Genomic DNA, 14362 nt, shown 5'->3' on the forward strand with positions numbered 1-14362 from the left:
ATTATCATTTTTGTGTGTAATTTGATAGCCTATATGATCATATTCATAATAATTATATTGGTACATTTAAGCATAATATTAATAAATGAAAATGTGTATATAATCATTTTCACTATTTTAATTTCACCAATAAATTGCAGTAATATGATTTTTTTAAATAGATTTTTCACATAATTACTCTAACCCAAGCATTAAGGATGAGTATTATACGATTATTATAGCTTCTTCTTCTTTCTTTTTTTAATTACAAATTTTAGTTTGGTAAATTTTAAGAAAATGACGATGGAATATAAGATCTCTTATTTAAAACTATGTGTTTATACTATTAGATTATAAAGCATTTGATATCTAGATTCTAGATTACGGGCAAAATAATTTATTATAAATAATTGAAAAAGAAGATAATTAGATTACAGTAGTACAAATAGAATTATAATATAAATGCTTAAAGATTTAATTTAGTCATTATACTAATATTACTATTGCGAAGTCAATTTTGTCATTTTTAATTAATTTTAATTTATATTTTCAATATTTTGATTAATCTGATTATTTTAATATCAACTATTGTGGGTAGGGGCGTTATAAGTAAGTCGAAATAATCAGCTTAATTTGACTAATGTTCAAACTTGATTCGATTACTATTAATTCAATCAAGTTTGAACTCACATATAGTTTGAGTAATAAATTAAATCGAACTTAATTAAACTTTTTAACACTCGAATTTAGTTGAATTGAATCTCGAACGAAGGTAAATCGCATGATGTGCTTCAACTAGTCGATATGTTTTAAATTTTTACATTAGTGTTCACAACAAAATTAAATACATACTTGATCTCTATTTATGTATTCTTAGTAAACAAAGTTTACGAATTTATTTTAGATTGTTTGATCAGTTCAACTAGATTTAATTATACCCACGTGAAGGAGAGGGGATAGAGATGAGAAAGTCAAAAGGGTTGGGTAGGACACGTGCACAGGTGCAGGCACGCCGGGCCTCCTCCGACAACCTTCGACGGTTCAATTCGCCGGCTTCCGGTAATTACTTTAACGGCCTATTGCGTCGCTTCTGTCTGCGACACATAAATTTTACATCATCGTACGGAATATATTGATGTGCGTAAATATCGGTACGTGTATTCTTTAATTTAGTCATGTGAATATTATTATTTTCATGTTCCTACAAATTCTTGTGAAAATACTTTCAACCCATGCAAGGCTGCAACGTAACTTTATTCACGCAAACATTCACGCCTTTTTTATGTGAATATTCTATTATAATTACTAGAACAATTTAATTACTTTTTGGTCAAATATGTCTAATTCAATTAATAAAATTTTATTAAAGTTTTACTCCCTTTTATTCAAATAATAATAATAATAATAATGTTTGTGACTTGAAAAAGTTATGAAAAAAATATTGTAAAGGTATTATATTTTTTCATTAAAAGTATTATATTTTCCCTCTTATAAGTAATCTTGGTAAGTGCATGTTGGTTACTTATAAGAGAAAATGTAATACTTTTCTTCAAGATGTAAAAGTATTATATTTTTATTCAAAAATATTACATTTTCTAGTAATAAATATTTTATTCCTTAGATTATTAGTATTATATTTTTTAGTATAAGTATCAAATTTTTGTCTATGTATATAACGAAAATAAAAAGCTAAGGAAATAATGTCAAACAAAATTGTTGAATGCAAAGTGTAGAACAAGCATCACAAAGCCAAAGCAATCGAGACTGTACAGTTTTTACCTCGTACGTTGTACGTTCAACTCTAACCTAAGTATGAATGCATGGACTAGAACGAAGATTCCACGTTGGAAACTGGAAAATCTTTACAATCGAATTAAGCCTTAACTGAATTGACTTTTAATAACTGAAAATTCAGCTTCAAATATAACTGCTGCAGCTACCATTATATTTAAAATAATAATAATAAAATGTATATATATATAGCTGTTGTGTCATGGACAAATTAAACCCCCAGATGCCAAAGTCAAACTTATACTAATGATTACAATTATGCATCATCATTAACGACCAGATCCATTGTCACGTCATTAATTTCCTTAATTCCTTTCCGTTTAAGAAAATCTAGAACCTACACATAATATTTTGAATAGAAATGAAGCGTTTAAAAAATATTTTGCGTTTAAGAAAATCTGGAACACATCTTCTATTACATGTGAGAGTATTTAAATATTTTGAATAGAAATGAAGCGTTTAAAAAAAATTGAGCACTAAAATTGGGTAAAGGAAATTACAACCATATACTATATACTATACGTTTAAATTGAACCCCCAAAGGCTGATGAATATATAATCAAATGGTTTGACAATTGCTTAGAGCGCAAGTGTGGGGTTGAAAATTAACCCACAATAGCAAATTTGGGGGGAGCCCATGTTGGGGTTTGAAAAATTAGCAATATTTCCTTTTTCTAATATATTTCATAGGAAGTGGGGGTGTTAATTATTATTTTCCTTTGAAAAATAAATTAATAATATAGTTTAATTAATGCCCATACACAATAATGTTGTAGCTAGGTTAATATAATATATATTTGAAAATAAAAAAAGTGGATAATGATTTTTTTGGTCCACCATCGAATTATAGGTACCTCTATTGTTCTGAGTGAGACAGTTGGACAGTTGGTCTGGATGTTTAAGGTTGTTTCATACCCAAAATACAGTTAAGGATTGAACCCTTAATATTTGGTTAAAGATGGATGAATCTCTTCCACTTAATCATAGTCGACAACTCAAATTTAAAAGTGGATATATATAATGATATAATAACAACTTGGTTACTTTGCCTAGAAGACACCTTTATAACCTTAAAATTAAAATATGTTGTTGTGTTTTGCGTTATGGTGTATTTCCTAGGAGGCTCTTTAGACATGGTGGAGCACCAATTAAGTACAATTGCGCAATATAATTAAGATTTCCCAAAAGTAAGTGGTGTGCTCCATATGCTGCCTCTTCATTTGCTGCCCAATTCAAGCAATTTCTTTTTTTTTTTTCCAATTTTTTAAACTATGAGTGGAATAACAGAACATATTGGCTGAAGAAAATCATGATTGTCAACTCAATTGGCATTATATATAAGTTAGTTATTATGATATTGAAACTAAACTACCTACCATAAATTAACATTATATCTTCATCACAACAACCTAGGCCGGTCATAAATAAATAAATATATATATATATATATATATATATATATATATATATATATATATTAATCGGGGTGTAATAATTCGATCAATTTGAATCATCTTTTATAAAGAACATAATATTATTTTTTTAAAAATAACGGGGTTAAACTGGATTCATATATCGATAGCTTAGAAACAGTTAAAACTAATGCATAAATGATTAAATTTTCTTTTTTAAACAATTACGGAGTCTTCGATCTTATAATATTATATGCTCACATTGAACACTTCTAATTAAGAGATAGAGCGAATTAATTTTCACGAGATTCTAGTTTATTATATGATTTAGTGAAAATTCCCTATTACAGATTTTCACGTCTAACATTTTCATAAATTCTCTCCGATCTCTTGAATTCGTGAGAGGCTAGGGTGATTTCCCTATTATTAATTTCCCCCACTTTATGTCTTAAAGGTACGTGTTGAGCATAAATAATAAATGTGCCGTCCAACTATCAGCTTAGACTTTTAATTGAGATGGAGCACATACTTCAATTTGGTATCAACCAACATAAATAATAAATGTGCAGTCCCAAGTCCTGATATTTTTAGTACAACCAATGGGCAAAGAAAATATTTTGGCAAAAGGAGCTAACAAGAGACCAACTCTCCCTTATTCTCCCACCTAAAAAAAAATGATGTACCAAAAAGTCATATCTAATTCTACATTGGTATGCCAATGACCAATATATATATATATATATATATATATATATATATATATATATATAAAATAATTAGAAGAACATATATAGTTTATGCCATTTAAGATTAAAAAAAATTAGAAGAACATATATAGTTTATGACATTTAAGATTAAAAAAAAAATTAGAGTCTAACTTTTTTTAACATAAAAATTGTAATAATATTGTTGTATTCATCATATATATCAATTAAAACCGACAGAATTCTACTTCATTCTGAATTAGATAAAAGCTAAGTAAATTGAAATTTGTTCTAAATATAAAAATAAATCAAAATCTGTTCTAAAGCACACATACACAAGGGTCGTCTAGGATTTGCATGTGATGAGACCAGCTAGTATAGATGAGAGAATGAATTGACATTTTATGGATTTTGCAATTTATGGCAACCATAATCCTTGTGATAAGTAAAAAGTAGAAGAATATGGTAATTGGAAGTACACTAGGGTGATGTGCATATATATATAAAGATATGATAGAGCAATCACAATCCATCAACTTTTGAGTTGTGCAAAGCACTTGAGTAGCATATTTATGTCCATTATTATTATATACTAATCCATTCAAATCTATGGAGATTTAGTGGACAAGATGTACTCACCTTCCCACTTAATTATGTGAAGTGTCTGTGCAGAGGATCCACCTAGGGCTAATCAGGACATTGGGATAACACCAAAGTGGGCTGGCCTAGATTGTGTCCACTATCAAGGGCTGGGTTTCATCATATATACTTTTATGATAAACCAAGTTTTCGATTTCATCAGATTATATATCATGAATCTTATGAATCCGTTCTTAGGGCTATGAGAAGGTAAATTCAGTCAATTTAATTTTGAAACTCAATATCAAACTGTACACTACTGTGTACAAAGAGTTCAGTCCAAACCCTAACTAACTCTAATGTTCGTGACAGGAATTGAACCCCTACCATACCGCTAGAAGTAAGGATTAAGTGAGTTCAAACAACAATCATTTTAATTAATAATGTATTTACTGACGAAATAAAATTTTTATTTTTTAGAATAATAAAAAATTTAATAAAGAAGAATATAGCTAGAATCCGTTTATTTGTACATTTCTATAGTTTGGAGAATAAAAGATGATGGAAAATGAAAAATCAAGAAGTGGAGTAAACATGTACGGTCCATAATTATCTTCTTTTCTTGGATTTTTCTATTAGTCTTTTTCCGTTTAAAGTGGAGGCCAACTTTGATGATAGAATCCCATCAAATACTGCAGGTGATATTGTTGTTCCTTTGAAAATGTTTTGATGGCCAATGCAACCTAGGATAATATAATGTCATTGTTTGGTCTTTTATAAATTTTTTGATCCCCACTTATGTTGGTGTCAATTATGGTTTGGTGCAAAATTTTCCACAATGTAATCATACCATGACATAGTATCATTGAGTTTTGAAAGCCAATTAGGAGACTCAATAATTTTGACTAGCAAATGCACTAACTTGTTGATTTATTGATCAGAAATATATTAAGCAGTCGTAAATTATATTGAAGTTAGATTTAGCTAGTAAATTCAAGTGATTTTGAACTAAATATTCAACATGGTAACATTTGTCGTTATATTTAACACTATATTTTAATAAAGTATTTATAAAAACATAGAGCGTTAAAGAATAACGAATTATATTTACTATTTAGTGTATCAAGAAAAACTGCCAAAGACATGTATAGTGGTGTTGATTGTCCTAGACAACCATCTTCAAGCACGATCTTGCACTCGACGTGATTACCTTAAAGGGTTCTTCCTTACTGTTAAGATTTAAAGTGTCGGGAAAATAAATAAATTTTTAGCTAAGAGGTGAGTATTGTATAGCATCTAATGTGAAGTACAAGATCGAGAAAGGAATCCTTGAAAATACTTTTTGAGTCAAACACGCCCATGACCTTTGAGCTTTGACCTTTGACCTTAAAGCATGTACTCCATCTTAACTAAAAGTCTAAGCTAATAGTTGGATTGCATATTTATGTTTATATATTATATGCTCAACACACTGATTGATCGCTTAAAAATGATTTTCTAATCAAAATTGGTCAAATCCCATTATAATATTGGCGTTGATATTCTTATTTAGATCAATCTTGTCATGATGAAATAAATGAAATTTGGTGTGTTTGACACTGTCCGATCGCTTAGTAGGGAACTTAGTATTATTACAATGATTTTTCTAAAGTATGACATAGCTTTGGGTATTTAATATGAAGTGGAAAATGGTGGATTGTTTATGCTAAGGTTAAAATGGTGGATGATGCATTGATGCGAGAGATGGAAATTGGGCCGTGCTGATATGGCCCGTGAAGCTAAAGTAGCGGGCCGCTATCATACTAGCACGGCCCATTATTGTAGATTTTTTTTTTTAGGTTTTTTATTTTATTTTTTTGGTTCACGGAAGAAATCTATTGCTATTATTCGAGGGGATGCATTAGGTAAACTCTGATCCTGTATAATAGCCGATAAATCACTGGTAAATCTCATTACAAAGACCTTGTGTGACGAGTTCGACCAAAACAGTGTTGGCAAGAATCGAATCTGTGACCTTCACGTACGAGAATCATGCTGCACTATATCTATACTGTTAATAAAAATAAAATTCTCCATTTTAACCATCGACGACTCTCAGTTGCTTCGATCTTCCATTGCCAACATGCCATTGTAGTTTAGTTTTGAAGTTTGATGCATAAGGCTGAATACCCCTGCTTGCACTACACTTAGTTGAAACTCTTATATTGTTCCTCTTACTTCCATACTATTGTGCAATGATGAGAGTAGTGTTGGTTCTAATTTTTAAGTTAATAACAGAACATTGATGGAATGAGATGTTTTGACACTGTTTTAGCTAATGACAGTTCATATTGTATTTCCTGCCAAATCGATTCATTTCAGGCTCCGCAACTTCCATTTTTTGGACAAAGTTAGGGCAAATATTGCATTCATCTCGACTCGACCCGTCTCACAAATAAAGATTTATGATTCCACACAAATTTTCGTCTTTTTGATATGGGGTTATAGAATAGTAAGCCATAAAGCCCAAGAGTATACTACAATTCGATCGATAACAATAAAATTACTTATAGATAAATGAGCTAATAATCAAAAGCTTTCAGAGAAATAACTCAAATTACTGGAGCAAGAAACTACGTACATTAAGAACTAAACTACTTGGCAATTCATCACAATATCAGAAGTATATATAAAATATGGATAACAATTAGAACCAAAGAAAGACTTGCTTCACTAACCTGGAAGGCCCCGGAAACGGCCATTGTTGGCTTGCTGCTTCCAAAGCCTTTCTTTCTGAATGAAGAACCATCAACAAAGTAAATCATGGTGGCCTGAGAAAGAAAGCATTACAAAAGTGGAAATCAAAGTAAATCACTATAAAGAAATTAAGAATATAAAAAGGAATCAATTAAACCAGGAAGAGTTCAATCTAAGAAAGAAAGCCTCACCATCATTTCACTCTCTTCTATTCCCTTGATAAATCCTTTCTTTGCAGCCTCAATTCCCTTTTTTGCTAATTTTGAAAAATTAATCTACTTTAAATTAGAATTACATTTTGTAAGTATCACAAGTGATAAGTATTGCAATATTTATCATTAGTAACATTTATTTTAACCTTAATATCACAATTTAATATATAAATATTACAATATATTTATTATAAGGATCAATTTATTTATTTCAAATTGCTATTAAATTTCTTGTAATAAGTATTATGATTTCTATTATAAGTAACAAACAATTATCATAAATTCGACCGATCTTACGAATTAAGATATGGATTTAACCAAGGTTCCAAAATACCCTAGGCGCTAGTCGGGCGCCAAAGGCTACCTAGGCGAAAGACACAAAAAACAAAGGGTGTGCGTGCGTATATTGTATTTTATATATGTATATTATACACATAAAAAAATTATTACAAAGGACTCTAGAATTGCAAAAAAAAAAAAATAATAATAATAATAATAATAAATAAAATTTAAAAATAAAAATAACTCGGCCAAATCAACTCAGCTGACTCGCCCGATTTGACCGAGTTAACTTGCCTGACTCAGTCGTTTCAACGCCAAATCGAGTTAACTTGCCCGACTCAGTCGTTTCAACGCCAAATCGACCTAGTTATGCGCCTAATCGATCGGTCTACTAGGTGGCGCCTAAATTAAAACTCGCCACGGTCAGGCGGCGCCTATAATATTGGGTTTAACACAAGTGTAACTCTTCAATATTATATATACTATATTTATATTCATTCAAGTTTATATACTCCGTATTTTATTTTAATTTGTTTCCACGAAATAAACAAATAAAAAAGAGAAAATTTTGAAAAATTCAAACAGTTCTAAAACAAAATACCGAAATCAATTAAAAAACCATAAAGTCAATTGAATAAACTACTCATAACTTTTTTTTTATTTTACTTTGAAATCAATTATACATAAAAAAAATGAAAAATTATTAATAAGTGATTTATTTTCTTTCTTTATGTTTAAACATTAAAGAGTAGTACCCAAATTAAATAAGCTACGAAATTCTGCAAAAAAAAAATAAAAAATCACTGGAGATAGACTAAGCAGTCACCACTCACCAATTTTCTCAGACTCTCTTTGGAGAGATGTGGGCTTCGCTGTTTCTTTCTTGCTTTCCCTTTCTCCACTCCGAAAAAATAAAGTTTAGTTCTAAGTGAAAAACATTTATCTTGAAGTGAAAAAAGTATTTTAAAAAAAAAAGTAGAACAGTTAATAGAATCACAACTAATTGCTCTGATATGCTTTGATCCTAGCTCTGATATGCTCTGATCTACTACCAGATGTGAGTCATCAAGAACAAATAAGTTTAGTAGTACACTGTGTTAATATGTCTAATAACAATATAATAATAAAGGTATGATAATGGTTCTAATATGAAGTAGTGGAGTTAACGGAGATCATCGTCGTCAATTCCCCTCAACTTAGTCTTGTTTCTTAGTCCACCTCCCAGCTTAGCCTGGAGTGGAGGTAACGAAGATCATCCTCAACACCTAGGTTCATCTTCACCGCTTCTGAATCTCCGGCGGGATTCCCTAATTCTTCATCCGGAACCAGAGGCGGAGATTCGTTGAGACTGAGAACCTCCATCAACTCATGTTTCAAACTGGAGAACTCAGCTTGCATTCGAACTTTGAACCTCTCAAAGAACTCCTGAGTATACTGAAATTGTGTATCCATTTTGTGGCTCAACTCTACCACCTGGGCTTCCAGCTTGTCCATCCGAGCTTCCATGGTGAATGGAGATAGGGCTGCTATGGATGAGGGCTCTGGGTTATTCACATTCACCATTTGAGACGTAGAAAAGACGAGCTCTGATACCAAATGTAATGCCCTGCTAATTTGCAGTATTGAAGAAGGGAAAAAATAGGCAGAAGAGAGGTAAGGAAGGGAGAAGTTGCAGAAAGAGAGAAGAAGCAGAGGAGAAATGGCGAAGCAGAAGAGAATTGGGGAGAAAATCTAAAATTATATTGATATCCAAAAGTCTGCCCTAATTACAATCCTACACTGATTTATAGTCCTCCTACCTATTGAGATTTACTCCAAATAACAAACAAAATAACAAAATAACATCAAATAACAGCTCAGCAACCGCAACGACCATTTGCAGCCGAAACGACGTCGTCGGACTTCCCGAGTCATTACAACTTACTTTTACATAATTCATGTAATACTCTTTTTTTTTCCTATAGATATATAAAAAAGATTTTATATGTAAAAAAAAATTGTATACGAACGATTATAATTGGGGGTGATTAAACAAAAACAAAAAAACCCTAAGCCCCTAAACCGTAAACATAAACCTAAACTCTAAAACCCTAAAACCTTAAAATTCTAATCCCCAAACCCTAAATCCCCGAGCCTAAACACCAAAACCTAAATCCTAAATCTAAACCCTAAACCCAAAACCTAAATCCTAGAATGAAAATTGAAAATTTGAAAAAAAGAAGAAAATAATAAAAATGAAAAAAAAAAAAGAGAAAAAGAGAAAAAGTGAAAGAATAGAAAAAGGGGAAAAAGAGAAAGAAAAAAGAAATGTGAAGAGTTAAAAAAAGGAAAATGAGTGAGCGAATTGAAAAGATGATAGGCTTGGTTTGTTTGAAGGCAATGATGGCTTGGCTTGTCAGGTCTAGTCTCAACGTAGGTGCCAGCGATACAAGAGGCACCCTAGTCCGAGCTGAACCTAGTCCGAGTTGAACGGTGGTCGAGCAAGATTTATCAATTCCGTTGACCTGGTCAAGCTTGCTACTGGTTAATAGTGGTTGAACCCCTTATGGGTTCCGGGTGGGGGGTTTTATGTTTGAGGGGGTGTGCTTTTCGTTCGTATTTCTGAAACTTTTCTTTCTTTTCTTTCTTCTTTTGTTTTCTTCCTTTTCTTATGCAAATAATAGAGTTGGAAGTATATGTGTTCTTGTTCATGCATGCTTCCCTTCTGTTTTTAATTTAGCTTCTGAGGCATTTTTTGATCTGTTGATTCGTTTGGTTTGGCCCTTGTGGGTATCTTTTGAACAGATCATGCCTCAACATAGGTGCTTACGATAAAAAGTTACACTCTGACTTGGGCTGAACGATGGCCGGGTAGGAATTCATCAAATTCGATGACGGTTTGTCCAGGCTTGTTGTTGGCCTATAGTAGCTAATCCTATTGGGGTTTCTGGATTTGAGCTGCTTTCTAATTTATGTTGTCATTTGCTGGCCTGCGTGCCATCTTGTTTTATGTTGGATCATTTCATTTTTGATTTATGGTTTTATCTTGTACTATTGGGTGGCATGTGTGCTTATGTCGTTTGGATGGCCTGTGTGCCGTGTGATGTGCTTGGTGTGCTTGACAGGTGTTTTTGGACGTCATATGGTCCTAAAAACATTTGTTATGCTGCCCGGTCTCCGGTGGGATGGTGCAACATATTTATGTATGCAACCCTAAACATAGTACACGTACAAAATTACCCATGTACGGTGTTGGAAAGGATGCTGGTATTCTGTAATACATTTAAGATACAATAAAAATATAGAAGAACAAGGGAACAAAATTGGATCATCTGGCCTCTTCAGGGGTGTAATGACTTTCCTATAAGCTTTAAATCTCCCTCAGAAAAAAGTAATAAAGGTTCAAGATTTAATCTTATAGGATACAAGAAGATGAATGAAATTCTTAAGTTGCTTTGTTTAAAAATTTCTTGTAGAATTGTAGGACTGTGAAATATCAAGGTTTCATGCAAATTAATTGTGTGCATAATCATATGAATCTCCTATGATTTCATAGAGATAAAATATGATGTTAGGAGAAGTTACTGGAAGTTTATAGCAGTTAAAAAATCAACTTCCAAAAATATATATATGAAATATATATGATTTTGGTATTAATTCACGTAATACTCTGAACCTATGCATGAAATATAATTGAACAATTATATTTGTATCTTAGTATCTCACATGCATGTGAACATGCAAATCAAGAAATATTCAAGTATATAATCACGTGCATAGAATTAGAGTGAATTTCAAAATGAAATGTTCATGCCTGCACGAGAGGTGACTTCCCTTTATTTTCAACATGCGAGACATAAACCATTTGCCATGCAAGAGATTTGCTTTACTAAGCATCTTTTTAATTGCACTATACAATATTTGATATTATAATTTATATAATTATATATCAATCCAAATATTCTTTAAAATATTATAACAAATCAATTCCGTGCATCACACGGGTGAAAATACTAGTTGTGATTAATTAACAAGAACAAAGATTGATAATAATAATAATAATAATAACAAAAAGTAAAGAATACAAGATTTATGTAGTTTGGCAACATGCCTATGTCCATGAAAACAAAGTTCCTCTTTTATTAATAATGATAATAAAACATCCAAAGTTATCAGCAACATATTTATATATGCAACCCTAAACATAGTACACGTACAAAATTACCCATGTACCGTACTGCAGAGCGCTGCCCCGCTATATATATATGATTTGTGAAGTTGTCTACACAATGGCAAAGTATGACTTCTTTATAACTTTCATAAACAGCAAGTGGATGGTTACAAAGGTTTGGGACAACCTTAAAACCTGAAAATGTGACATTAACCAATGTTTCAGATGAGCTAATTAATTCTCTGATCTCCTCCATCACCTTGTATTTACAATGTTCTTTGGAGAATTGCAGGAAATGATTTATGTTGCAACAGCAAAGCTTTCCTGCAGCCATTTTGCTCGAATTTCCAGCCCCGCGTCTCTCAGAGCGTTCAGAGCAGACCGGTAAAGCCTCTCGTCTAGCTTGGTCTCGTGCGTCTTCAAATCCTGCAGGAGTTTAACCAATTCGTCGACTTTGTTCATCTTGGAGAAAACCCCGACCATTATGCCCGCCATTGCCCTGTCCGTCTTGCCCCCGTTTAGCTTGAATTCTTGGTAGTATTTGATGCAGTTCTCGAACTCCTTGGCCTTGCTGTAAGCGTTTATAACGCTGGTGTAGCTAACTCGGTCTGGCACGACTTTTCGTCGTTTCATCTCTTTCCATATCTTCTCCACTTGCTTCGTGTTCGAGGCCCTCCCGTGGATGTCCAAGAGAGTGTTGTAAATCCACACGTTCGGCTCGCAACCCCTCTCCTTCATCTTGGCTACAAGCCTCATTGCCTCTTTGTGCCTGCCTGTTTTCCCATACATATTCACCATGCTGGAATAGGCCACAATGCACTTATCAAACCCCTTTTGTTCCATTTCTGCAAAGATCATTTCAGCCTTGGAATAGAGCCCAATTCTGCAGTAAATGTTCAAGATTGAAGCATAGGTTACTTGGCCTGGCTCACACCCCTGGAATACTAATTTTTCATAAACTTTTGCTGCAACTCTAGGCCCTCGTTTTCTCGAGAAAGCGTTCACAATCGCGCAGGAAATGCAATCAGAAACGCGGATTTTCGCCCGGTTCATCACAGCAATCACACCGAAAGTCCTCTCCAGCATTCCCTCTTCAATGTACATGAGCACCAGCTTCAAGAACAGAGCTGGATCCCTCACCATTCCCTTCCCTTCTGCCTCCTCCAGAAGCTCTTCGGCCAGTTTCACTTCCCGGGCAGTCGCAAAGGCGCATATCAGCGAAGAATAGAAGCTCTGATCCTCGGGAATTCCCTTCCTCGTCATCTCCCTGAAATACTCCAACGCCTCGAAAGGCCGCCCCAGTTTCTCCAGAGCCTTGCATAAACACCTGTAGATTTGGGCATGAAATTGTGTGGATTTGGATTCCACTCTCCTCCCTTCAAATTCTTGAAACAGAGACACCACTTTCTCATACTTTCCCATTTTCAAGAAAGCCTCCATGGTGCCACAATAGCAACCAGGCTCTAAAACAAGACCTGCAGATTTCATCCTTCTGTATAAAACAACAGTGCTGCTATACATATGTAAACTGTTATACCCTTTCATTGCAGAATCAAACCCTAAAACAGCAGCCCCTTTATCATCATCTCCAATCAAAGATTCAAGCAAACTATCTACAATCTTGAACTTCCTAGCCCTAACAGAGCTAATAATCAGTCTACAGCAGGTGGAACTATCAGGGAAAACATGGAAAGCCCTGAAATCCTGAACCAACAAAGAGATTGAGCCCCAGTTTCTGGAGCTCATAAAGTACCTGACAAGAAGATTCAGGGTGGATTTTTGCGGGATAAACCCCGGATTCTCCTTCGCCTTCTCGTAATACTCGTGCCCGATCCCTGCAGTCTGGGGATCCTTGAGCAAGCTGCAGATTAGCCCATTCAAATCCTCAGGCTCTGGCAAAGGAGAAGGGCAAAGATCCTGAAGCTGCAAATCCAATCCTATGGAGGTTTGAGTGCAAGAAGCTTGGTGTTCAAGAACTGGGGCTGAACAACTGGAGGATCTTGCAGAAACCCTGCTGGAATTGAAGCAGAGAAGAGAGAGCAAAGGGAGGTTTCTGCTCATATTCATCACTCTGCTGTTACTACTCATCCTTGCAGTGTTATTGCAAGGGATCATCCATGGCTGTGCCCAATCTGGAGTGGTGGGAAATGCCATGGGAAATTTGGGAACAGAAAATATTTTTTTTCACATTGGTTTCAAGAATTTTTTTTTGGGGGAAGATGATGATGATGATGGTTTGTGTGTGTATGGGAATCTAAGAATCTTAGCTTAGCTTATCAGGTTTGGATTGTGCCATGCATGCGACTTGTATTAGCCACTGCCTGCATGACACGTTTGGGTTTGTGGACCTTTAACTTATCACACTCATTCCTAGCCACTTATAAAAGTGCATTTTTACGGACAAGAATATCTTGTAAAATGTAGAATTATTTAGTTTGTTAGTTGACTATGCTGGAAAATACTTGGCCATAATAAGTAAAATATTTCACTATTAGCAAAAGAAAAATAATAATTTAT

General features: G+C 33.5%; 1 protein-coding gene across 1 annotated transcript; it reads right to left on the reverse strand.

Moving 5' to 3' along the window:
• Positions 1 to 11788: 11788 nt before the first annotated feature.
• Positions 11789 to 14082, reverse strand: LOC116016593 (pentatricopeptide repeat-containing protein At5g13770, chloroplastic). Its single transcript, XM_031256929.1, has one exon. The coding sequence runs from the start codon at positions 13997 to 13999 to the stop codon at positions 12146 to 12148; it is 1854 nt and encodes a 617-aa protein (XP_031112789.1). The 5' UTR covers positions 14000 to 14082; the 3' UTR covers positions 11789 to 12145.
• Positions 14083 to 14362: the final 280 nt, after the last annotated feature.

Source organism: Ipomoea triloba, chromosome 4, assembly GCF_003576645.1.
Source record: "Ipomoea triloba cultivar NCNSP0323 chromosome 4, ASM357664v1".
Taxonomy (NCBI): domain Eukaryota; kingdom Viridiplantae; phylum Streptophyta; class Magnoliopsida; order Solanales; family Convolvulaceae; genus Ipomoea; species Ipomoea triloba.

Excerpts from the sequence above, each read along its gene's own strand:
- LOC116016593 (XM_031256929.1), bottom strand. The coding sequence starts at position 13,999 with ATGGCATTTCCCACCACTCCAGATTGGGCACAGCCATGGATGATCCCT.